We start from the raw sequence: 26727 nt of genomic DNA, 5'->3' as shown, positions 1-26727 counted from the left end.
GCTTTTTTCTTTCTTTCTTTCTTTCTTTTTTACTGTACCTGCTGGGCCAGGTGAACCTTCAAGACCTCGATCCCCTTGAAGGCCTAGAAATCCTTTTGATCCTGGCAGGCCAAATTCACCTGGAATTCCTTTTGCACCTTTTGCACCTACATTTTTGAATATGATATACAGAGTAAAGTACAAATATGTAAGGGGAAAAAATATATGTACCGGTCCAATCTGCCTGTCTTTATATTCTAACACAACGTAAGCACACATTTCTAACTGGTCTGAAATTAGTGAAATTTCAGGGGTGGAGAGTGTGATATCTTCCAGACAACATTAGACTACAACCCTCCTCCCCAAACCCCAGTCAAGCTGGCTAATGGCTGGGGATGACAGAATTTGTAGTCAAAAATATCTGGAGAGCAGAGGTTGCCTGTATCTGCTTTAGGGAACTTACAGATGATAAAACAACACTCATGGAATACCAAACCAATGGTAGAGATGCAATAATTTATCCTCATGTAATAGGTACTGCATGAATCTGTCATGAATGGGATGGAACAGCCATGCTGCAGCTGAAAGTTGGTTGCAGTGTCAGGGTCAAACAGGGCAGGTAATGGGAATGCACAGCCCCATAACTCACCTTTTACTATTTAATGGAATTTTAAACTGCCTTTCAAGATTAAGTATCCTAGCAAGGCTACGCACACAGGCACACACATACATTGCATAGCTAACAAAATTTATTACATTTGCCAATATAATTCTTACAACCTGAGCACTGGAAAAAATAACTTTTCAGTCTGGAGACATTACAGGAAATGAGCAAAAAATATTTAAGAAATGTTTTAACTGAATAAATGAATGAGAAATATGTATAAGACACACGTGTGTATGTGTGTGTGTGTGTGTGTGTGTTCAAGTCACCTGTCAACTTATGGCAACCCCCATGAATCTCATAGGGTTTTCTTAGGCAAGGAAAACTAAAGAGATGGTTTGGCCAGTTCTTTTCTCTGAAATGTAGTTTACAGTACTTGTTGCCGATCTCCCATCCAAGTACTAACCAGAGCTGACCTATTTAGCTTCCAAGATCAGATGGGATCGGGTACCTTAATGGTATTAAGACATAGCTTCTATGAAAATGAGAGATCGAGACAACTTTTTGATTATATAAATGTTTTATACATTGTTTTCTATTTTTAAAAAGCTGTACAGATGTCTGTGCTCACTGTTACTTATATACATTTTTATATGTATAAAGTTTGTTCTTAACACTTTGTAAGTCTTGTGTTGTTATTCATCATTTTGGTTCCATATGATTCAGGTAGTCTTTCTCATTTCATTTACCTCTTGGTCCTGGAAGACCTGGATGCCCTGGAACTCCTTTTGGAGCTTGAATACAGCCAGTCCCTGGAGACAAACAATATAGATTGAAACAACAAAAGAGTTCTGTGATTCCTTGAAGACTACCAAATCCTTGTTCTTGTTCATTAGGAACAATGACAAAATTAAAGGTATCAGAATTAAAGGGAAAGAAAAGAAAGTTTTAGCATTTGCTGATGATATAGTTGCTATAGTAGAAGATCCTATAAAGGGGGTTGAACAGTTAATGAATAATTTAAAGGAATTTGGTAGGTTCGCCGGCTTTAAAATCAATAAGGACAAAACGAATATGTTAATGAAGAATATAGATAAAAAAGAAGAAGAGAAAATATCTAAAAAGACGGGATGTAAGACGGTTAAGAAAGTGAAATACTTAGGCATATGGCTAACGAATGATAATTCAAGACTATATGAAAATAATTATAAAGTAAAATGGAAGGAAATACATCAAGATCTAGTAAGATGGAACAAGCTAAATTTGTCAATCCTAGGTAGAATTGCGACTATCAAAATGGCCATCCTTCCTAAGCTTTTGTTTCTTTTCGGCAATCTACCAATTATAACTAAAGGGAAAATAATAGAACAATGGGAGAAAGAAATTAGAAATTTTGTATGGAAGGGAGGGAAATCAAGAATAAAATGGGCCGTATTAAAGGATAGTAAGGAAAGAGGTGGATGTGCTTTACCTGATCTAAAGCTATATATGTGGGCCAGTAAACTAAGTTGGTTAAAAGAGTGGATAAAATTAGAAAATACAGAAATACTGAATTTAGAAGGAGCAGATTTGAGCAATGGATGGCACGCTTTCCTCTTTTACAAAAAGCAAACAAAACTTAAAGATTTCTTAAACCACCCTATAAGGAAAGCATTATTTCTAACATGGGAAAAGACAAGGAAGATGTTCTACAACAACAAACTCCCCCTGTGGGTATCAGTCCAAGAGGCTTTTGGACTGAAATGGGATAAAGAGCAGAAATGGTTATCATACATGGATTTAACAAAAGTAGGAAAGGATGGGAATTTGAGAATGAAAGAGTGGGAAGAATTAAATGAGGAAAATCATAAAATGAATTGGTTTGAGTATACTCAGATTAAATTAAAGTTTAAGAATGATGTTAAAAAAAACGGAATTGAAACAGTAGTAAACGAAATAGATATGATTTGGTGGAAACAAGATAAAAAAGAAATGTCAAAGTTTTACAAGGTGTTGTTGAATAGAGATCTAGAAAAAGAGACAATCAAAGAAAACATGATAAGATGGGCACAGGATATAGGACACTCAATTGATTATGAGGAATGGCAAAGATCCTGGCAAAGGACTAATAAATTTACAGCGTCTCAAGCTTTAAAAGAAAACTATTTAAAAATGTTTAATAGATGGTACCTCACTCCTGTTAAAATCAAAAAGATTTATAAATTGCAGAAATTAAAGTGTTGGAAATGTAACAGGAATGAGGGCTCGCTATTCCACATGTGGTGGGCTTGCAGAAAGGTCAACAAGTTTTGGAACAAAATACACATAGAAATACAAAAAATGTTTGACTGCGAATTTAAACGGACACCAGAATTTTATTTGCTGAACATGCTACCAAAATTAGATAAGAGTATTGAAAAGGAACACTGGAGAGTACTGCTTTACTTAATTACAGCGGCAAGATTAGTCATTGCTCAAAACTGGAAAAACAATAAATCTTTATCTCTGGAAGATTGGATATTAAAACTACAAGAATTGAAGGAAATGGACAGACTCACAAGACTGTTAAACAACAGATGTGTAGATGAGTGGAAAGATGAATGGCTACCTGTATTAAAATTTTGGGAAAGTACAATGGATATTGAAAAAGAGATGTGGTTATAAACTAGTGGTATCATGAAATTATATGATTTACATTTATCAAATTATATATGTCAATTAAGAAGTATAGATTAATGTATAACTTTCACGGAAAAATGAAAAATAAAAATTAAAAAAAAAAAGACTACCAAATCCACTGTGACATCAGCTTTCATGAGCTGGATGCAGTGAGTCATTGCTGTTTATGTACCTTTTGGCTCTGCAACAATTAATTCTCTAAAACTAAGGGAGCAGTCCCCTGTGCCTGGTGCACAGATGGAGGGAAGACACTGTTTGTTGCCAAAGAAATCTGCATATGCAGAAGGGGAAGAGAAAAATAAAGTGACACTGAGACATGTGATCTTACCATCTGATCTAAAATAGGGCAGACAGGCAACACTTTAATAAGTGTGTTTTTAAAGTCCCACCATAAGATGAAAGAAGTTACCTAATGCTCTACTGTGAGATTTCCAGGAGTTGTACAGTAACACTTTCTGTTAAAATAGATTTTGATCCATCAAATTAAAAAAAGAAAAAACTCTTCCATTTGCAATGTGCTTTCAGATACTATCCTTGTCCTCTATGCCAATCATTTTCAAGCATTAGCATTGATTGTTTACTCCTGCATGCCAAGGAGTTGGACCTGATGCTCCTTGTGGTCTCTTCCAACTCTATGATTCTATAATTCTAAAAACCTTGTATGCGTCACAAATTTTCAAATGGTTTCATTGAACTTACTTTACCTGGTTGAAATGGTTCAGTTCTATTGTCTCTGATATCTATGATAACTTGTGCTGTTTGTCCACAGTCTACAACAAAAACAACATCAAAATCTGAATTTTTCACTTCATAGCTAGACACTGTGACTGTAAAATTCAAAGCATGCACTTTATATGTGGAGTGGATCCACAAGTATAAAATTACACTGCAAGTATAAAACGATCAACTTGTGGATATGAAAATGCAGGAGACATACAAATGGGAGCTACACCACAGAGGATGCACATTTATTGTAGAAATATTGCAGTTTGACACCACTGTAACTGCCATGACTTCATCCCACAGAATCCTGGCATTTATAGTTTTCTGAGGCAACAGCACTTTTTGGCAGAGGATAAAGACCTTGTAAAACTACAAATCCCAAGATTACATAGGATGCTGCTACAGCACCTTAAAGTAGTGCCAAACTGCATTATTTCTACAGTGTAGGTACACCCATAATCATCACAAAGTTAAGAGGTTAGTGTGGCATCTATGCAGCTACCATCTTTATAGCAACTTACAGGGGAGAGTTGTATTTGCTATTCAGGGATGGGCAAGTATGGCCCATCACATGCTGCTGAATTGCAGCTACAGGATCTCTAGCCAATACAGCCAGAATAAGTCCACAAACATCTGGGGAGCCACAATTGCCCACCCTTTCCTAGACACAAAATTATAATTAGCCATTGCTGCTGGATGCTAGTGACTTGTGGAGTCACTAACTGAAATTATGTCTTAGATACAGAAGAATGAAACTTACTCACAAAACTATTAGAATGTGCCCTGAGCATTTATCCATAGGGCCTCACAGTTTTTACAGCATTTCTACAAACCATTATTTTTTAAAAAAAACATCTTTTTTTTTTTTACCAAGCAGTCTATGGTAGAACATGCGAAAGGAAGAGTAATGTAAGCAAAATGCATGCTTGCAGGTTTTGAAGACGTAAGCCAGCACTGTGGAAGGCAAGATGGGGGCCATTAGAGCTGGTTCACTGAACCAATCTTTTAAGAGTGCTGTATGGGGAAAAAAACTATGGTATCAGTGTGTGAGCAGAGAAGAATAACCAGAGTGATGGCACAAGAATCAGCCTCAGAGGGAAGGAAGCATTTACTAGACCTTACTTTACACCAGTATTTGGTGAATGACCCTGATTATACAGCCATTTTACAACTAGTCACATCACCATGGCAGTCATTATAGGCTGGCACCCATTACACGTCCTCGAACTTCCAAATGTACGTACAAATGAAAACATTTTCTGGAAACCTGAGACATACCTATTTCAGCAGGAGCACCAGGAGGACCTGGAGGGCCTGGAAATCCAGGACTACCATACACCCCAGGATCGCCTGGAGGGCCAGGATATCCTTTTGGACCTGGCAAACCAATACCAGGCGAGCCAAGTTCACCTGGAAAACCCTTCGGGCCTGGTGGGCCTGGTTGACCAGCATCCCCGGGTTCACCTCTTACACCATCGCCCTGAAAGGAAAATAAGACACCATAGCTCACTTAGCAATATTAATTTGTTTTATTAATATGTATTATGCTTTCACATCCTTTTTGTCCTTTCTCTGACAGTCTCAGTACAGCTCTAAAACAGCATTTTCAAAATGAACCAGGCTTCATGTGGCCCAGTTAACTACAACCACCATATTGAAAATTCTGTTGTCTGGGAAATGTATAATAAATACACAAGTAATTGAAATTTAAAAATATATAAATAAAATTTTCTCTCTGCTACTGTATTGCCTAAAAACAGTTAAACCAAATTGAACCAATAGTTTACCAAACTTGAAGGGCATGTCTGGGACAGTTTAACTTAAAATAAAGATTGTGTGGCATACACGCTATTCATTTTGAGACCTAGGAAGTATCCAAATTATTTTTTCCATTCCTAACCTTCAATGTGTTTCATGGCTGGTCGGGAAAGGGATGCTCCTGCAAAAGCAACTGTGACTGATACAATTGTGAGGAAGCTTGAGAACCCAAAGGGATGCTTATCACACTAGTCAATTGTTTTGAGTTGTCCTGTTCAAAAACCATTTTGCCCATACTTCTGAAAATAGCAGAATGCTGACAGTCAAGATATTTGTGGTATTTCACCCTCAGGATATTTGTGCTTTATTAGGGTAACTTCCACTATTTTCTTTGTGCACCATAAATTCCTTGATACTAACAATGGTGTTCATACCACTGTTTGCCTCACTTCCTGCATCATGATTGGCTTCTCTTTAACTTTTTTAAAAAAAAATAAATAAAACAAAACTGTACTAACTGTACAATAGACTATTGTGTTACTATTCTTTATTAATTAATAATAATTAAAAATAATTTTCACAGGAAGTCTTATCTTTCCACTGGCTTCCTTGCCAGAAATTTCTTCAGGAATCCTCAAGGGAGAGAAACTATTCCCTATGAGGAGCTGGGTATGTTTAGCGTGAAGAACAGAATGTTAAGAGGTAGCATGATAGCCATGTTAAATATTTGGAAGAATGGCATATTGAAAATGGAGCAAGCTTGTTTTTGTTGTTCCAGAGTCTAAGGAGCTTATCACTTGGTGTTTTAAATCGGCTCCAGCCTCCCGGGCTGCAGCCAGGATGCGGGATGGAGGCGGGATTATCGCACACTAAATTGCCGCCGAATGGCCGGTTGCCATCAGCCTGGGTACCAGCCAGGTCCAAGCTCAACAATGTATGTTCAAGATAAGGAGAGATGGGTCTCAGCAGAAGATACTAAAACATTGACAGATTGGTATGGGAATTATATACCCATTCAGATTTCTGCATCCTCCAAAGTTTAAGGCTCTAAATGTTAGTACTAGTACCTTGCATTGGGTCCACAAGTAAACAAGGAGTCAATTAAGTTCTTTCATTTGCATGATCTGGTCATATCACTCATAACTGTAATAGTTATAGTCTATGCCTGTTAAAACCTTCAAAGTATGTTCACATGTAGACCCACATGTGACACAGGCGGGTTACACACCGCCACTTCCGACGCACTCCGTGCGTGCTAGGGTTACGAAGGGGCGTCCTAGGGTTAGGAAGAGTTGCCCCTTCCTAACCCACCCTGGCCCCAACACGCGCGGAGCGCGTCGTAAATGGTGGCACCCATCCACATGGGTGCCGCCATTTTGACATCTTGGACGCTGTGCGTCCAGATGTGTCACGGTGGAAGTGACGCCGCGAGGGTTAACTCCACCCCTCGCGGCACCACTTTCGCGTTTTGAAAAGGAGCGCCATTTCGGCGCTCCTTTTTCGCTGCGGAGGGAAGCCTCGCGGTCTGGCTGCTGGGGCTTCCCTCCGCAGCGAATGGCGGCGGCGGGAAAACGGTCCCTAAAGGGCCATCTGTAACCCGCCACAGTCAATCAGAAGGTTTCCAGAGCATTGATTACTGTGAGCAAACTCCTCCTGTCCAGAACATGGGTGACATGGGTGGTAAACTAGTCACACCTGAATCTCTAGTGACAAAGTGGATATAGGAATACCCCAGTGCTGTGGACCTTTTCTTAGATGAGATGCAGACCTGTTCCAGACAACCTGAATACCAGTTTTTTGGGGGAAGGAAGTGCTTCCCCACCATGCCTCTGTCTTTGCCAGGATTTAATTTCAGATTACTGGCCCTCACATCAAGCCCAAGATTTAGCACTTCACCTGACTCCACTGACCAGGAGAAACACAGCCCAGTATCAGTATCATTGGTATGCTGTTTCTTTCATCTACTATGCTGATGCAAAGAAGATGAAGTGGACACTTACTCGAAGGCCAGGAAATCCTGGTATACCATCTTTACCATCTCTGCCTGGTAAACCATCTGCTCCTCTAGGTCCAGGAATCCCTGCAGTTCCTTGTTCTCCTTTGGTACCTGAAAAATGGTCTCAGTGAGACATAACTGTAGCAAATGTATTACTGAATCCACCTCATTTGTAAATTTTTTCTTGAAAAACAAGATTTCTCACTAAACCTTTTGTTGTAATGTTTCGGGCATCTCCTTTTTGCCCTTGTCGCCCAGGAGGTCCAGGTGCACCCGGAAATCCCTGTTGGTTGTTATTAACATAATCTAATTAATGATAATCATTTTATTAACATAAAAATGTAAACAAAACCTTGTATTTCATCTTTCAGCAGGAGTGCATAATGCATGCACTACTTACAAATGTACATGAAAGTTATAAGATATAAAGATATAAGTCTATAAGAATGAAGAGGAAATCATTTCCCCAATTTGTAGAGGCTTATCACAGTATAAGTGTGTGGGTGTACATGCGTATGTAAGGGGGGGAGGGAAACAAAGGCTGCATCTATAATGCAGATATAATCTGCTTTGACACCACTTTAAATGTCATGGCTCAATGCTGTGGAATTCTGGGAGGTGTAGTTTGTGGTGGCACCAGAGCAAAACATTCTCTCAGCCCAGAAAACCCTGTTTTCACTTTAAAGTCGTTGGAAACAACTTGAAGGCACACAACTACAAATAAATTGATGATAATGACGATGATGTGTTGTTGTTGTTGTTGTTGTTATTATTATTATTATTATTGACCTTATATCAAATTTTCCCCTAGGCATGTGCAGAAATGCAGGATTCATACACCTCTGCCCATCAGAGGCAAACACTATACCTCCATTTGCCTTGAATCCAACATCTCCTGGAAGCAATGATCTGCCAAAGAGTGGAGAACTGTCCTCAGTGGATTTTTTAAAAACAAACAAACTAAAGAGTGTTTGGAATAACTGCAGGAACCCTGTTACAGACAGGCCAAAATAAAGCTGCTTCGAGTCACTTTGGAGGTATGGTATTTCAATGATGCATGCATCCTAAGAGTCCAAACGCCGCACCAAAGCCACGCTCTGGTCCTAAGGACTGGAGTGCAGCTTTGGTGTGGCTTTTGGACTCTTAGGATTCATGCATCATTGAAATACCATACCTCCAAAGTGACTCGAAGCAGCTTTATTTTGGCCTGTCTGTAACAGGCCTAAGTTTCATAAATCATGATCATTTAATGCTAAAACCATCAAGCCCAGTGTCCACAGAAAGAACCATGTGTGTGGCAGGAACAGCCCTGACCTTTTTAGTCAGATTCAATTATTTCATCTGCTCCTAGCCTAGATGGTAGCGAACAGTTCCTTCCAGTGAAGGACTGTTCTTTGCCCAAGCATGAAATGACAGCAGCACCAGTACATTGCTTCAGAGGAGTTCAGAGAGTTGTCTTTTTATCATGGGAATTTCTTCACTTGGGGCCCAGCACTGAGTTTAAGTGTGGGGGGTCTACTTCATGCAAGCATGATACTATTTGTTGGAATGGAAAAGGCCTTTATAGCTTTATTGCATACAGTTGAAGAGCCTTTGCCTAGCATGAGTTCAGATTCAAGCATCAACTGACTTCTCTGCCACCTGATCAAAATCAATTAAACCAGCCTACCTTTTGGCAGTAGTGTGATACAACATAACCAAACAGCCATCAATACAAAACTCATGACAAAGAGAAGGTGAGTGGGGATAATGATCAAAACCAAATGTCTGTGGATACATTGGAGGACTGATTTTATGGGCAGAGAACAGATTAAAGTAAAGCTTCTGCTTTCTCCCAAGCTCCACCAATTAACCAGTTAACCAGGCTGCTGCTGAATGGCTAGCCTTTCAGCTTCTTCCTAGGGCTTACAAAAACTGTGGGTTTCTGAGAAGCAGGATGCAGAGTGACCATATGTCATAACCACAAAGCACCTCAAAATGTAGTACACTGAAGAAAAATGTAGGCCATTACAAAACAAATCTTAAAAAGCACCAATATAAATATAAATTCATTTCATGTTAATTATTTACAGCTATATTCAGTGCTGTCCCTGTCCCTGGTGTCATCCGGTGTTGGGAGGGGGCTTCCAAGCAGCAAGTGGGTTTTCGGGGGGCAGCTGCATGCTTGCATTTTCTCCACTGCTGCTGCTGCTGCTCTTGGCCACTCTCCTCTGCTCTTAGCCCTCTCCTTTGCTGCCATGGCGTCAATCTTCTCATGAGGACAGCAGCGCTGCAGCAGCAAGGTCAGGAGGGGCACAGAGGAAGCACCTGCTGTAGCAGTCCTCACCCACTCACCCTTGTTTGGAGGGGGCCCAACTAGGAGTCACCCCTCTTCAGGGGTGTCACCTGGTGTGAGCTGTATCACCATAACCCCCTAGTGATGCCACTGGCTGTATTACATATACTGTATGTACTCAACCGTATTTTTCTGATGAACTTATCTTTGTTAAATGCCTTGTTGGCTTGCAATATACTTACAGAACTCTGAGCAAGACAAATGCTTTAAATTGTACTTTGCCAACAACAATCCCATGATTTAATTTACTTTTAAAATTATCCCTTTGATTTGTCCATTGAGTTGAAATTGAGGGGAAAACCCTTTCAACATTTGCATTGTGCTTCTTAGTCATGCTCAAAATGAAGGACATTTTGGAATTCCTCCTGAACAGCAGGTTGAAATATAACATGTCATGGAAAAGGATGTTTGGTCACCCAAAGAAGAATGGCAATAGCACTGAAACATGGCTCCCAGCAACACTGCTGTGGACTGAAAACTGGCACTCCTATTTAGTCAGGATTGTTCTTGCTTCTAAAATGTTTCCTAAAGAGCTACTCAGGACTACCTCACTTCTGACTCACTTCACTTTTTGGGAGCATCAGAACTGAGATAATCTTGAGAAGGCATTTAGGAAGTTTTAGAAGCCACTGAAGAACTTCCCATGATAAAGAGACACAACTTAAAATGGTCTGGAAACAATATACCTGGGTAGTTGACTTTGTTGTTATTGTTATTCCTTTGGACTTTTACAGCTGGATTTGTTTGCTTTTTCTGTTAAGAGTCAAAGGCTTTCATGGCCGGCATCCATAGTTTTTTGTGGTTTTTTTTTTTTCAGGCTATGTGGCCATGTTCTAGAAGAGTTTCTTCCTGATGTTTCGCCAGCATCTGTGGCTGGCATCTTCAGAGAATGCTTACCTGGAAAGGAGTTGGGTATATACAGTCATCCCTCCATATTTACGGCTTTGATATTTGTGGATTTGATTATTCACAAAATTTCATTAATATGTTCTCTCTAGAAATCTCTAGGTCCTCCAGTGCAACTCTGTGATCAACTTTAAGTAAAAGTTGCACTGAAAGACCATTTGTAGCTACTCCAGTGCCATTCTATGGTCAGTGTATGTTGGACATTGACACACAGAGTTGCACTGGAGGACCTAGAGATTCCTAGAGAGGGGTCTCCTTAGGTAGAAACAATGTTTTCATTATTTGCGGTTTTCCCATATTCACGGGGGTCTGTTTCCCCTAACCCTAGCGAATATGGAGGGACAACTGTATATACTGTGTAACCTGGAAAGGCAGGAGTGATTTGCATGTGTATTGTTCTGTTGCTAATGGCAGGCCTCAGGGTGGGAGATGGTGCAAAAGAGGATTAAGCAGACACTAATCTCTTTTTGCGAACCTCCCACCTGGGCCTGCCATCAGCACAGAACAAGCACTGCAAATCACTCCTGCCTTCCCAGGTCACACAATATATAGACCCAACTCCTTTCCAGGCAAGCATTCTTTGAAGATGCCAGCCACAGATGCTGGCGAAACGTCCAGAGAAACTCTTCTAGAACATGGCCATATAGCCCGACAAAAACCCACAAAAAACTATTTTCTGTTAGAGTTGGTGCTCCTCCATCCCCACTTCCTTGCCAAAACAGTTATAAACTGTGTGAACATCGATATAGGTTATTTCTTTTGTTTTTAACGTGAAAGATTTACATATGAAAATCTGTCCTTGTAATACAGTAAACACTTTATAGAAACCATGTTTTTAAGCTAAATTGTGCTATGTAAACCTTGCTGAAGATGTTCTTTCTGGAAAAGCCAAAAGGACATTCACAATAAATACAATAAAGGACAACATTTTTGTAATTTTTTTAACAAACATTAACTTTCTTATAATACAGGAATATGAGTTTACTATATAAATGTCATACCTTTGCACCAGCATAGCCAGGAACCCCATGTGGGCCTTGATCTCCCAGTTCTCTTTTTCCCCCTGCTGTCCCATTGGACTGGAAATCCTGGTGGACCTGGTGGTCCAGCAGGGCCTCTCTTTCCCTCTATACCTTCAGGACATCTACAGTCTCCTTCCTCACCTGCAAGAAACATAGGCAAGAAGAGATTCAAATTCATTCCAATAAGTTATGGGGGGGGGGGGGAATCTTGGTGAAAAAACATTTGTGCTTTTAAACATATATCATTTAAGAAGAAGGAGAGTAATGTAATGCAATGTTCCCTTTTGGAACATATTTTTCTATGTTCTATGTTTTACCTATGTAAAAGAGCAGAATTGACAAATCCAACCATTATTATCCTTCTCTGCTTTTCTGAGAGTTGACAAGTTCTAGGACTGCAGCACTAGCCCAAGTTTGGATTTCCTTCTCTTCAGAAGACAATAACTGGAGTCTGTAGTGTTTTGCAATATTTACATCTATTTGCACAGGTGGAGACACAACTTAAATATTCCAAAAGCCAAAGTTTCCTGCCATCACACCAGATCTCCTAAGGTGCATTAAGCTTTAAAGACACCAGAACTAGCAGAAGTCTCTGTGCTTCTTACCCAATGGGTCAAAGCCAGCTTGTGTCCCCTCAGGCTCCTACAGGGAAGTGGTGAAATAAAGATGAGTCATCACCTCCATAACTACCTGAGCCTTCATGGGCCATTTATATGTGGCCCATCTAACAAAATACATGCCTGGGAACTTCATCTCTGGATATAAATATATTTTTATAACCTTGTCATTACTCATCTCCTGTCTAACCACCCCATCTTTCCTCTCAAGAAAGTCTAGCCGCTCATCTTACAAACAAATATTCAGTGCATGACAAAGTATTGTTATATCAAAAAGCAAACTACTAAAAATTAATTCCCACTGAGATGAATCTGAAGATTGTTCAAAACTACAACTAGCCCAGAATACAGCAGTTCAATCATTCACAGAGGGCGTGAAATGACACCAAAGTGTTGCTGGTTACCTTTAAAGCCTTGAAAAAAATTTAGGTGGACAAAGTACAACACTCCTCATGGTGCTGGATGGAGTACAACTCTCAACATTTCTCACCTTTGGCTAGGGCTCCTAGAATCATGAACTGTGGAGTTGGAAGAAACCACAAGGGCCATCCAGTCCAACCCCCTGCCATGCAGGAACCTCAATCAAAGCATCCCCAACAGATGGTATCCAGCCCCTGCTAAAGACCTCCAAGGAAGGAGACTCCACTACACTCTGAGGGAGTTTATTCCACTGTCAAACAGCCCTTACTGTCGGATTTCCTCCTAATGTTGAGCTGGAATCTCTTTTCCTGAAGCTTGCATCCATTGCTCTGGGTCTTGTTCTCTGGAGCAGCAGAAAACAAGCTTGTTCCCTCCTCAATATGACATCCCTTCAAATATTTAAACAGGGCTATCATATCACCTCTTAATCTTTCTTCTCCAGGCTAAACATCCCCAGCTCCCTAAGTCGTTTCTCCATAGGGCATGGTTTTCAGACCTTCACCATTTTAGTCACTCCTTTGGACATGCTCCAGTTTCTCAATGCCCTTTTTGAATTGTGGGGCCCAGAACTGGACACAATATTCAGGTGGGGCCAGACCAGAGCAGAATCAGTGGCACTATTACTTCTCTTGATCTAGACACTATACTTTTATTAATGCAGCCTAAAGTTGCATTGGCCTTTTAGTTGCCACATCACACTGTTAACTCATGTTCAACTTGTGTTCTACTTGGACTCCTAGATCCCTTTCACATGTAGTTTCATTCAGCCAGGTGTCCCCCATCCTATACTCTATCTGTGACTTTCATTTTTCTGCCCTAAGTGCAGTACCTTATATTTCTCAATGTTGAATTTCATTTTGTTGTCTTTGGCCCAGATTTCTAGTTTATTCAGGTCATTTTGAATTTTGATTCTGTCCTCTGGAGTATTAGCTATTCCTCCTAATTTGGTGTCATCTGCAAATTTGATAAGTATGCCCCCAATTCTGTCATCCAAGTCATTGTAAAGATGTTGAAAAACACTAGCCCCAAGACAGAGCCTACTGGACACCCACTGGTCACTTCTCTCCGGATGAAAAGGAGCCATGTTGAGCACCCTTTGGGTTCGGCCAGTCAACCAATACAAATCCATATAACAGTTATCTTGTCTAGCCCACATTTTACAAGCTTGTTTGCAAGAATGTCATGGGAAACTTTGTCAAGTACCTTACTGAAATCAAGATATACTATATCCACAGCATTCCCTTCATCTACCAAGCTGGTAATTTTATCAAGATATAGATAAGATTTGTATGGCATGATTGTTTCTCAGAAACCCAAGTTGACTTTTTGTGATTATATAATTGCCTTTTAGATATTCACAGACTCTCTGTTTAATGATCTGGATTGATGTCAACTAACTGGACGATAATTGTTGGTATCCTCTTTTTTTCCCTTTTTGAAGATGGGGACATGTTTGCCCTCCTCCAGTCTGCTGGGACTTCTCCTGTTCTCCAGTAGTTCTCAAAAGATTATTGCCAATGGCTTCAATATTACATTTGCCAGTTCTTTTTAATACTCTTGGTGTGTTCATCTGGTCCTGGAGACTTATATTCATTTAGATTAACCAGGTATTCTGTACCATCTTTGCTTATTCCCCTAATCTGTCCTCTGCTTATTATCCTCAGGTTGAGCACCCTTTTCCTTTTCTGAGAAGACTGAGGCAAAGAAGGTGTTGAGTAATTCTGCCTTTTCTCTGTCCTCTGTAAGCATTTTGCCATCTTCTCCCCAAGTGGCCTACCATTTCCTTTTCTTCCTTTGGAGACATATCCAAAAAAGCTTTTTCTTAACCTCTCTAGCAAGCCTGAGTTCATTCTGTGCTTTAGGTTTTCTGACTTTACCCCTACATGTGCTTGCTATTTGTTTGAATTCCCCTTGGTGATTTCCCCATTTTTCCATTTCTTATACATGTTCGTTTAAATGTTAGTTCATTAGTAGTTGAAAGTTCCTTAGTCATCCATCCTGGTTTCTTGAACACCTTCCATTTTTTTTCTCACTGGAACTATTTTAAATTGTGCCCTCAGTATCTCTCTTTTGAAAAACTCCCATCCATCCTGAACTTCCTTCTCTTTTGTATTCCTGACCATGGGATCACCCCCCGTATTTCTCTAAGTTTACTGAAATCCACTCTCCTAAAGTTTAGAATGCATGTCTGACTATGCCTGACTTCTTCTTTCCATTGTACAGTGGTACCTCGGGTTACGAATTAATTCGTTCCGTGGCTATTTCGTAACCCGAAAAACCTTCGTAACCTGAATTGCCATAGGCGCTAATGGAAAAAAAATAGCTCTCTGCTTCCCTCCGGTGGCGGCATAGCGCCGAGGTTTTTTCGTAACCCGAAAAAACCTTCGTAAGCCGAAACAATAAATCCCTATGGGATTTTTTCGTATCCCGAAAAATTCGTAAGCTGGGTAATTCGTATCCCGGGGTACCACTGTTAACAAACTCCAGGAGAACATGGTCACTTCCACCTAATCACTTCCACCTAAGGATCCCAACCATTGCACCCCATTAACCAAGTCATCCTTGTTGGTTAGGATTAGATCTAAAAAAGCTGACCCTTTTTTGCCTCTTCCACCTTTTGGAAAAATGAAATTGTCTTCGAGGCAAGTGAGAAATTTGCTAGAACTTGAAGATTTGGCTGATTTGAATCCAGCAAATATCAGGATAGTTGAAGTCACCCATCACTACTACATTTTCTTTTTGAGTGTGTGGTCATCTGTTCTAGAAAGGCATCATCCAATTCCTCAGTTTGTTGGGGGTCTGTAGTTAGACTCCCATCATAACATCACTGTTGTTTCCCTCCCTTTTAATTTTTATCCAGCGCTTCTCCATTGGCTTCCAGTATTGATGTCCTGGATCTCTCACTGGTGTAAATATCTTGACATATAGTGCTATTCCTCCTCCTTTCCTGTTGGGCCTGTTTCTCTTAAAAAGGTATAATATACCCCTCTATTTCTACATTCCAGTTCTGAGACTCATCCACCATGTTTAAGTGACGCCTATTATATATTTTATTTATTTATTTATTTATTTATTTAGGTATTTATATCCCGCCCTTCAGCCCTAATGGCTCTCAGGCGGCATTAATTTATTATTTTTTAACCAGACAGTTCCCTGCTCCAGGCTTACAATCTAAAAGACACGACACAAAAGGAGAAGGGTGTTGGAAGGGGGGGGGGAGGGATCAGGTCCAGCATTCTTCTCTCCCTCTGAGACTTGGACCAAGGCAGATGGACCGGAGGGAGGACTCTGCTTCTTCCAGGCAGGCCTGGTGGAGCTAGCCTGCCTCTCTCCCTTCAAGTGGTGGTGGCTGAAGGGAGGGCTAGTCTTCTTCCAGGCAAGGCCGTTGGAGCTCGGCTGCCCTCTCTCCCCTTCAAGATGGTGGCTGAAGGGAGGGCTAATCTTCTTCCAGGCAAGGCAATTGGAGCTCGCCTGCCCCTCTTCTCCCTTCAAATGTGTGGCTGAAGGGAGGGCTAATCTTCTTCCAGGCAGGCAGTTGGAGCTCGCCTGCCCCTCTCTCTCCTTCAAGATGGTGGCTGAAGGGAGGGCTAATCTTCTTCCAGGCAAGGCAGTTGGAGCTGCCTGCCCCTCTTCTCCCTCCTTCAAGATGGTGGCTGAAGGGAGGGCTAATCTTCTTCCGGCAAGGCAGTTGGAGCTCGCCTGCCCCTCTCTCTCCCCCTTCAAGATGGTGGTGAAGGGAGGGCTAGTCTTCTTCCAGGCAAGGCAACTGGAGCTCGCCTGCCCCTCTCTCTCCCCCTTCAAGATGGTGGCGTGAAGGGAGGGCTAATCTCTTCCAGGCAAGGCAGTTGGAGCTCGCCTGCCCCTCTCTCCCTCTTCAAGATGGTGGCTGAGGGAGGGCTAGTCTTCTTCCAGGCAAGGCAACTGGAGCTGCCTGCCCCTCTCTTCCCTTCAAGATGGTGGCTGAAGGGAGGGGTAATCTTCTCCAGGCAAGGCAGTTGGAGCTGCCTGCCCTCTCTCCCCTTCAAGATGGTGGCTGACGGGAGGGCTATTCTTCCAGGCAAGGCAATTGGAGCTCGCTGCCCCTTCTCTCTCCCTTCAAGATGGTGGCTGAAGGGAGGGCTAGTCTTCTTCCAGGCAAGGCAGTTGGAGCGCCTGCCCCTCTCTCTCCCCCTCAAGATGGTGGCTGACGGGAGGGCTAGTCTCTTCCAGGCAAGGCAATTGGAGCTCGCTGCCTCTCTCTCCCTTCAAGATGGTGGCTGAAGGGAGGGCTAGTCTTCTTCCAGGCAAGGAGTTGGAGCTCCGTGCCTCTCTCTCCCTTCAAGATGGTGGCTGAAGGGAGGGCTAATCTTCTTCCAGGCAAGGCAGTTGGAGCTCGCCTGCCCCTTCCTCCCCCTTCAAGATGGTGGCTGAAGGGAGGGCTAGTCTTCTTCCAGGCAAGGCAACTGGAGCTCGCCTCCCTCTCTCTCCCCCTTCAAGATGTGGGCTGAAGGGAGGGCTAGTCTTCTTCCAGGCAAGGCAGTTGGAGCTCGCCTGCCCCTCTCTCTCCTTCAAGATGGTGGTTTGTTGTACTAGGAGTTCGAGTTCATCTTGCTTATTTCCCATGCTCTGTGCATTAGTATAGAGACATCACAGACAGTGTTGCCAACAAGCCCGAAAGTAATTCCCGGAATGTTTGTCCAAAACCCGCTGTGAATCCCCCCACATCACACGGAATATTCGTCACAATTCCCAGAAAATTCCCATAATGTTAAAATGGCGGATTTTTGCACAAAAACGTAAACATAATTGAATAAAAATAATTGTAACTTATTTAAACCCTCAAAATCACCATTGAACCAAACAAAGAATGTTTCACTCCTTTTAAGATCTTTATTTTGACATGAAGGGGTTCAGGAAGCTTTGTGCCAAATAGAAATGTGTTCGGATGCAACCACACTGCAGAAATAATCCGTTTGACACCCTTTTAATTGCCATGGCTCAGTGCTAGGGAATCCTGGGAATCCTAGTTTTCGAGACATTTAACCTTCTCTCTCAGAAACTCTGGTGTGACAACAAACTACAATCCCAGGATTTCATAGCACTGGGCCATGGCAGTAAAAACGGTATGAAACTGGATTGTCTCTGGAGTCTGGAGTGAAATGTAGCCTGATTGGGTCCAAGACACACTGCAGAAATAATCCAGTTTGAGACTGCTTTAAACTGCCCTGGCTCAGTGCTAGGGAACTCTGGGAAGTGTAGTTTTGTGAGACATTGAGCCTTCTTTATCAAAAAAAGATTCTGGTGCCACAACAAACTACAATTCCCAGGATTCCCTAGCACTGGCCAGGAGGAGTTAAAGCGGTCACAAACTGGTTATTTCTGCAATGTTTTGGACCTTCGTTATTAAAAATGCTCAACGTCCAATCCATACTGCAGAAATAATCCCGTTTGAGACTGCTTTAACTGCCCTGGCTCAGTGCTAGAGAACCCTGGGAATTGTAGTTTTGTGAGAAAGAGCTCTGGTGCCACAATGAACTACACTTCCCATGCATCTGAGGAAATACGCTTAAGTCTAGGAAAGCTCATGTGCCAAATTTTCTTTCAGTGAGTCTCAAAGGTGCTACAAAATCTATCTCTCTCTATCATCACCATTATTATTATCATTATTAAATCCAAATACAGCTGAAGAAGTGGACTTAAACGGCAACACTGATATCCTGTAGACATTCTCTGGGGCTGTGATCTGGAAGTGTGGAGGCAATTCCCTTGTTCAACCAGGGAATCCTGGGAATTGTAGTTTCTTGTGACATGTTGAGACACTGTTTTACTGGCAGCCAGGGCTCATGCATGAAATTCTGGTGTGGGGTGTGTTTGTTGTGCCCGAATCCCATAATTGCAGGGAGCCTTGCAGTTAGAAGCAGTGCCAAACTGGATTATTTCTGCAGTATGGATGGCAATGGAAAAGGGAACAAAGGAGCCACAAAAACAAAATTCTTGAAGACAGGGCGGGATGCCAACTTACCAGGTGCTCTTCCCATGCTCAGAGGCATATTAATCACTAAACACACACACACACACTCAGGGACATCACATTCACATCACACAGCTAGTAGGGGGCAGCCTATGGAAGGGAGGGAAGATGGAGTATAAACATCTATTTTTCTACCCAGGTGCTCTGCCCATGCTCAAGCACCTTTCCACCTCTTTTTCTCCTCACATCTCCTCTATTCTTCTACTTTTCCCCTCCACTAAATTCTCCTCCCGTCAACAACCCAAATGGTCCTCACAATACAACAACGACCTGAGGGTAGGCTTGGGGCACTCTGCCCAAGCTCAGGAATTCAGAAATTCAAATGTCACTCTCAGGCACACACAGAAGTCCACCCATCAAGCCATGATACCATGATCAAGTATTGCCTTTGTGTGCCTTAAACTTATGTCTTACTTGGAAATCCAAGGCAATTGGGAAGCCAGCAAGATCCCTCACTCCCTGCTTCTCCCAGCACTTTTGCCCCTGGAGCCTGAGAATACCTGAAAGGGTGGGGGGGCAATCACTGTCCTCTCTCTGATTGGCTGAACTCCAAACAGTTGGGGTTGGTTGGGCTTGCTCCGTCCTGGCTCTCAGAGGGGTCATTAGAGAGAGAGAGAGTTTTTTCCAGCCCTCTTGGCTGAAAACTGTTACACTCAAGGGTTGGTTGCTCTGCCGGCAGCAGGCTGGAGCTGAAAGGGCCAAGTCGCGGGGCGAAGCACTGAATTAGAGAAGGCACGAAAATCACAACACGAAAGCTCTGAAAGTCCCCGTTTTCGCGTGTGTGGCGGGAAAAAGGCCGCCCCACAAAAATTGGGCCACACTGATCCCACAGATCATGTGTCTCCCCTTGCTGCCTGTGCATGTTTTTTTGCCTCCCACTGTTGGGTCCTTGCACTTTTTTTCTTGTTTCCTCTATGTCAGTTTGACTATTTTCTCCAGCCCTTTCGCCTTCCTTAATATTGTCTCCCTTCCCCACGGAACTCAGTTTAAAGCCCTCATGATCAAATTCTTGAGACTGTTGGCAAAAACATTTCTTCCAACTGGCATGAGATTCAACCCATCCGTTGCCAGAAGTCCCTCCTTGTGGAACTGCAGCCCATGATCAAAGAATCCAAATCGTTCTTGGTGGCACCATCTGCGAAACCAGTTGTTCACATCCGCTATTTTCCTCTCTCTTCCTGGACCATGCCCTTCAACTGGCAGAACAGACAAGATGACAACTTGTGCATCCATTTCTTTCAGTTTCCTACCAAGAGCCTCATAATCCCTTCTGATGTTCTGAAGGCTGTGTCTTGCAGTATCATTGGTTCCCACATGGACCAAAAGGAAGGGGTATTGATCAGTAGGCTTGACCAGTCTTGTCAGCCTGTCTGTCACAGAAAGAAATGGATCTTCGCCCCAGGGAGACAACACACCTCTTGAGACATCTTGTCCGGCCTACAAATCACTGCTTCTGTACCCCTCAGCAAGGAGTCCCCCACTACGACCATACACCTGCTCCAAGACTTAGCAGCGGCTGTTCCCTCTGGTAGAAATCTCTGGCTCCCCTGCTCTGTCCTTGAAGTCTGTCCATGCTGCTCTTCCTCGTCCTCCTTGATAAGGAAAAGAGCTTCAAACTGATTCTCTAGCTGCAAGCTTGCAGAACAATCCCTTGTTGGCCTAGTTCTCTGTGTGACATTCCTCCAGCTGTCTGCCACCTGTGTATGTGAATTGACCTCCTCCTCCCTAGCAACCTCCTCTGTGTGGTCCCCATCCAAGACCGTTCATTCTGTTCTGTCCAGGAAATCCTCTTGCTCCCTAATATGCTGAAATGTAGCTACTCTGGACTCCAGCTGCTGTACTTTTTCCTCCAAGAGTGCTACCAACTTGCACTTGGTGCATGTGAAGCTCTCCACATCTGTAGGCAAGAAGGCAAACATCCCACAAGTGTTGCAGGTGACTACAGCAGTTCCATCAGTGTCCAATGGGAGTCAGTGTCCAATGGGTTCATGGGAGTTGGGATCCAGCAATATCTGGATGATAATATTTGAAGGGTAGTCTCATTTTATATTAGCCTGTACATCTGTTGAGATAACCTTCAGAGGCCCTCCTCTGTTCTGTACACTTCCAGAGGTTCACTTAGTTTGGACTTGAGAGAGGGCTTCAATTATGGAGAAAGAGTGAGAGATCTCAGAATATGATCCATATTAAATCTCTTCCCTGCATTGCAACCAATAGGAGACAGTGTTTAAAACTCTTACCTTTCACTCCCTTTTCTCCTCGTGGCCCTGGGTAACCTTGTCTGCCTGCAGGACCTTGAAGTCCGGGGAGTCCTTTCTGCCCAAAATAATACTCTGTAGAGTTGGAAAATAAGAATATTAAAAGAATACTGAACAATGTGTACCTGCAACTTTGGATTAATTTAATTATACTGTTATTTAAGCTCTACTACCATGAACAATGAAAAGTTCCTAGGACAACTTTACTGGGCCAAGTTTCCTTTGGTCAAGAAAGCACTGGGGGTTAGAGCCAAATTCTAAATACAGCGTTGACTTATTAAATCAAGTTGGTAGTCCCAGCTAGAGTAGACCCACTGAATTAGTTGCTTTCTGGTTATCTCTAATAAAGAATTCTTGTAGTCTGAATGAGTTATATTTAACAGATATAGACCTTAAGTACTTTCAAGATCAGAAATCAAGACAAGAAAAGGTAATTTTTGAGGCAAGTTTCCATCAAGCAGAACTTAGGATCATCATAAGTTTTGATTTTCACATGAACAACTTGAAGCACTATGAAAACCAGCAAAACTAATTTTATCAGTTATAGTGAGACAGTGGCCAGAATTCATTTGTGCATTTACAAATGTGTAACTCTCTTATTTACATAGCTATATAGTGTCTCCCAGCCTGGCCCATTCTGTACTTCACTTACGAAGCAGTAGCCTCTGTGAGCAACAGGAGTTTGTTCCCCTGTCACTCAGGAAACAGCTGACTGAAGTTTCCACCCATTCCTATGAGCTATCTCCAGTAGGACAGCCAGAAGCAGGCTCAGTGCTCATGCAATACGTGTGTGTGTGTGTGAAAAAGCTAGCCACCTAGTTCCTGATTGACAGGGGGACAGATCCCTGTTGCTCATAGTGGCTGCTGCCCATTATTGGCTGCCTTAGTGAATTTTGTCCATTGTTTTGAAATATTCTTTCCAAGTTCTCAAATAAACCATAAAAGGCTTAAGAAAAGTAGGAGTCAGGATACATGCAGTAAAGAATTGATATGTGGTCAACTTCCACACAAAGTTTTTAATGCATACCCATGTGTGCATACATACTCATAAACCTGTAGCATGTGTTAACAAATTACCAAATCTGGCCCTGGATTTCTGCCATATTTTACACAGTGGCAAACATATTTCCTATCACATAATATATGAAGTGGGCCATGGAATTCTAAGAACTTGCACTATTCTTGCTCAACAGCTACTGAACAGCACCTGGGCAAATAGTCAATATAAACATGACATGAGTAAATTGTCACAAGGAAGCAAAATTTAAAATAAATGACTATTGCTAATGAACATTTTTAATCAGAGTCTTCTGCTTCAGGATGCCCTGCCAAGTGGAAAATTTCAAATTCTCATTTGTCTTTCAGTTTCAAGATGGCTGCTGGTACTGCTGTTGCTTCTTCTTCTTCTATTTTCTTATACCCCACCTTTCTGCCAACATAGGAACTCAAAGCGGCTAACAACAAATTGTAATAATTAATAATGATTTATTAATTAAGAAAGTCTAATGGAATTTTATTGGGGAGCATAACCACATAATTTCCTAAACATATTATTTAGTTACAAATCTTCTGGTTCCTTACCTGAACTTCCTGGAGGGCCAGGTGCCCCAGGGAATCCAGGGGATCCGGAAGCACCATCTAAACCTGGAGGGCCAGGATAAGCAGCTGGGAAACCTGGATCACCAATAAAACCTTTGGGCCCCATTTCTCCAGGCAAACCTCTTCTCGCGGAGGCATCTGAAATGGGAAGATTTGGTTAGGTAACAAGATTTTTAGAATGCTCTAGATAAAAACATACTGATTACACACCCCAGGATGCATGGATTATCAGAATAGTACCACAGAGTCATAGAGCTGGAAAGGACCTCAAGGGCCATGTAATCCAACCCCTTTAGTTTGGTCTATGACCATAAATAGATGATGATGATGATGATGATGATGATGAATCCAACCTCTTGTCAGCACAGGGAAAGATCACTTTCAGGTGAAGCATCATTGATAGATAGCCATTCGCCATATAAATATTAAGGTTCTTAATAAAAAGTTAGGGCTGGAGTAAAGTAGTTTGTTAAAAGCTGAACTGTTAAAGGGACTGGAGATAGGTACTCTTGGTTATTTGTTTTATTTCTTCTACATTATCTCTTCTCCATTTGTACATAAAGTGCTGACAGAATTGCTGGTGAAGATGTATAACAGTACAGTCATACTGGTGGTAAAATCCAAAACTCCAAGTCTGTAACTGGTAGGCACAGACATCTCTTTAACAATTCCTCAAACCAAGTGGAGACCAAATTTTAGTTCTGTAGATGTTTTGAACTTCAGCTCCCAAAATTCCCACACAGCTTGGCTGATGTTCAGAGATTCTGAGAACTGAAGTCCAAAACACTTGGAAGACCAAAGTTTGGGAACCCCTGCTTTAACCAATTTTTAATATCACATCCACATAATGTACACACATCCACATAACATAATGAAGAGTGCATTCATTGAGGAAACATGCTTACACAGCATACAAGATGGCAGAGGGTTTATCTAACCCAACAAAGTGAAGTGAATGTTTCGTTGGGATTTCAAAATAAAATGACAAACATTACAATGTAAGGAAAGTTTAATAAAACAAAAAAAGAAATTTGCACTAAAGAAGTGAATTTGTTCTGCCTACATCAAAGTCTAAATAACAAAGTGCTAGGAAATTACCATCAGATGATCCTTGCAGGCCGGGTCTGCCAGGACTCCCTTGCTCACCCCTGTCTCCCTGAGGTCCAGGAACACCTCTAGCTCCCCAGTCACCTCTTCCACCTGAAAACATCCCCAAAAGAACAGATTAAATCTCAGTCATACAGATACAAGTGGGATTTGACACCAATTTAGTGATTTCAATTCCAGTTTAGTGATTTCCCTCTTTCTCATTTCTTGTACATGCTCTTTTATTTCTTAGCTCAGTTGAAAGTTCTTTAGACATCCACTCTGGTTTCTTTAGACACCTCATTGGAACTGTTTGAAACTGTGTCTTCAATATCTTGCTTTTAAGAAACTCCCATCCATCACAAACCCCCTTGTCTTTTATTACTCCTGGTCATGGGATCACACCCAGTACTGTATTTCCCTAGGGTTACTGAGATCAGCTTTAAGTCTGGAATGCATGTCTGACTTGGCTTTCCCTTTCCGCTATATAACAAACTCCAGTAGAAAATGGTCATTCCCATCTAAGGATCTTGCACCCCATTAACCATGTCATGACTGTGGTGTGTGTGTGTGCATTGTCTTCATTTGTCAGAATGGCATAATCTGCAACATGTTTAATCATCCTATTGTGTATCCTCTTGTACTATCACCAGGGCTAGCCTCCTGGGACCAAACACATGGTCATTCCCAAGTCTCAGATTCTAGCCCTGAAATTTCAAGGCCTAGGGTTGTCCTGACTTGTCCAGTCCAATGATACCACAGAAATTATTTTGTTGAAAAGTGTAAGCAGTCACTTCAAACTGCTACACTGTGCTGGCTGGGATTTTCTGTGAATTGCAGTCCAAAAAAGAAGTTTTGTGAGCTCTCATTCTAAGTTTCTTATTTTCTTCATAAACCAAAGCAGCATACATACCTCAATGCTGCAATAAAATTTGCTCTTTAAGTAAAGTTCGTGTTCTTTCAGGAACTGCCATTTATTAAACAAGCTTTACTTGTCTGTGGCCCTCTATCTGATAAAATGATAATTTTATTTATATTAAAATGTGGGCAAAGAATGGGTCCCTGGACATTGGTGGACTGCAATTTTCATCAGCTCTAGCCAGTGTACAAATGCTAAAAGCTTAAGTCCAATAATACTGGGGAAGGCTGCACTTTGCCAACCCTGGTTTATGCATTTATACCCTACCCTTCTGTCAAAAAATAAAAAATGCTCAGAGCAAACTCCACAAGAACTCCACAAATCTTTATTAAAGTACGTTCTAAAAGAAATAGAAGCTCTACCTTTTATGAGTCTGGGACGAAGCGCATAACTTGGTGGTCCTTGAATACCCCGGTCTCCTGGTTCTCCCTGTGTAAATTCAAATATTTTAAGCTTGTGATTGAAAGATAACTACAATATATTTTAAAAGTTCTATACTTTCAAAAGGATAGGATGCTTGGGAGGATGACCAAAGAAACACTGAACTTTAACAGGAACAGTCTATGAAAATGCTTCTGTTCTGGACACCAGTCAGGTTCATTTACTATGTAAGAAAATAATTCAATTAATGAACTACCTTCATTCCTTTTTGACCAGCAGTACCGGAGATGCCATCCTGTCCTGGGAAACCCTGTAATACATATGAGAACAATTACTTTAAAACATTGGCAGGGAATGTTTTTTCCAGTAGATATCTGCATTACCTTGGTCAGCACTTGTGGATTCCACATTTCAGTGGTGGGTGAGGTCAGAATAAAAAAAATATATGAGGACAGAGCAAAGAGCTTGACAAAAAGAGGGGCATATGTAGACATCTTCCATATAGACACATTCAGTTACACACACACTGACCTACATACATCTCTATGTAGCTCTTTCTTCTTGCACCCCTGTCTACCTCCCAGATGACACCTATTTCAAGGCAGCCTCACCTAATGTTTATGATCCCCCAGCCACCTGTCTGCCTCCTAGTCTGCATCTGTGTCTCTTGTTTCCTTGAAAGAGACAGTCGCAATGGCTGGTAGGCAGCCACTTGCCCAGTCACAGCCAACTTTTCTGCCTCCTGTGTTTGTCTTCCAGTTTACCTCCTTTCTCCTCTTGCTGTCTTTGCTTTTGCAGAAAAAGAGAGAGCTGGTAGAAGCTCAGCTGTTTCCTTTTCAGTTGGTTGGTGTAAGTAACATGCAGCTTAAAGAACAAGTATCCAAGTTTGTTTCCTTTTCTTTCCTCACCTATTTATTTTTCTGTGTCATATCTTTGTAAGACTGGGCAAAGGCTGTCCTCTTTTTAATAATCTTATGGCCCACACAATTTCGCATGATTTCCTCTCCCTTCCAGCAACCCTCTTGTCCTATCTTGTCCTGTCATCTTTCGGCCTCTGAGGGAGAGAGAAGGCTGGCCCAGTTCCATCAGGGGCCGGCCTGAAGAAAGAGGCTCCTCCCTCCCTAACTGTCATCTTTCGGCCTCTGAGGGAGAGAGTAGGCTGGCCCAGTTCCATCAGGGGCTAGCCTGAAGAAGAAGAGCCCTCCCTCCGGTCCATCTGCCTTGGTCCAGGCCTCAGAGGGAGAGAAGAATGCTGGACCTGATTCCCTCCCCCCCTCACCATTCCCTTCTCCTTTTGTGTCGTGTCTTTTAGATTGTAAGCCTGTGGGCAGGGAACTGTCTGTTATCCCCTCTATTGTAAACCACTCGGATTCCCAGTGATTGGGCGGTATATAAATAAAACCTATTATTATTATTATTATTATTATTATTATTATTATTATTATTATTATTATTA

At 41.9% G+C, this 26727-nt stretch overlaps 1 protein-coding gene across 1 annotated transcript in view; it reads right to left on the bottom strand.

Moving 5' to 3' along the window:
- COL4A2 (collagen type IV alpha 2 chain) overlaps window positions 1-26727 on the bottom strand; it is a 225032-nt gene that overhangs the window by 67658 nt on the left and 130647 nt on the right. The window contains 13 exon segments of the mRNA XM_042445762.1: window positions 39-146; window positions 1333-1395; window positions 3946-4011; window positions 5243-5444; window positions 7723-7829; window positions 7929-8001; window positions 11961-12039; window positions 12041-12122; window positions 21269-21361; window positions 22868-23023; window positions 23984-24085; window positions 25253-25319; window positions 25528-25581. Of these exon segments, the coding sequence (XP_042301696.1) occupies window positions 39-146; window positions 1333-1395; window positions 3946-4011; window positions 5243-5444; window positions 7723-7829; window positions 7929-8001; window positions 11961-12039; window positions 12041-12122; window positions 21269-21361; window positions 22868-23023; window positions 23984-24085; window positions 25253-25319; window positions 25528-25581 (1252 nt within the window).

This window comes from Sceloporus undulatus, chromosome 1, assembly GCF_019175285.1.
Source record: "Sceloporus undulatus isolate JIND9_A2432 ecotype Alabama chromosome 1, SceUnd_v1.1, whole genome shotgun sequence".
Classification (NCBI taxonomy): domain Eukaryota; kingdom Metazoa; phylum Chordata; class Lepidosauria; order Squamata; family Phrynosomatidae; genus Sceloporus; species Sceloporus undulatus.
Note: the sequence above shows the minus strand (reverse complement) of the source record. Positions and strands in the feature narration are given on the sequence as shown.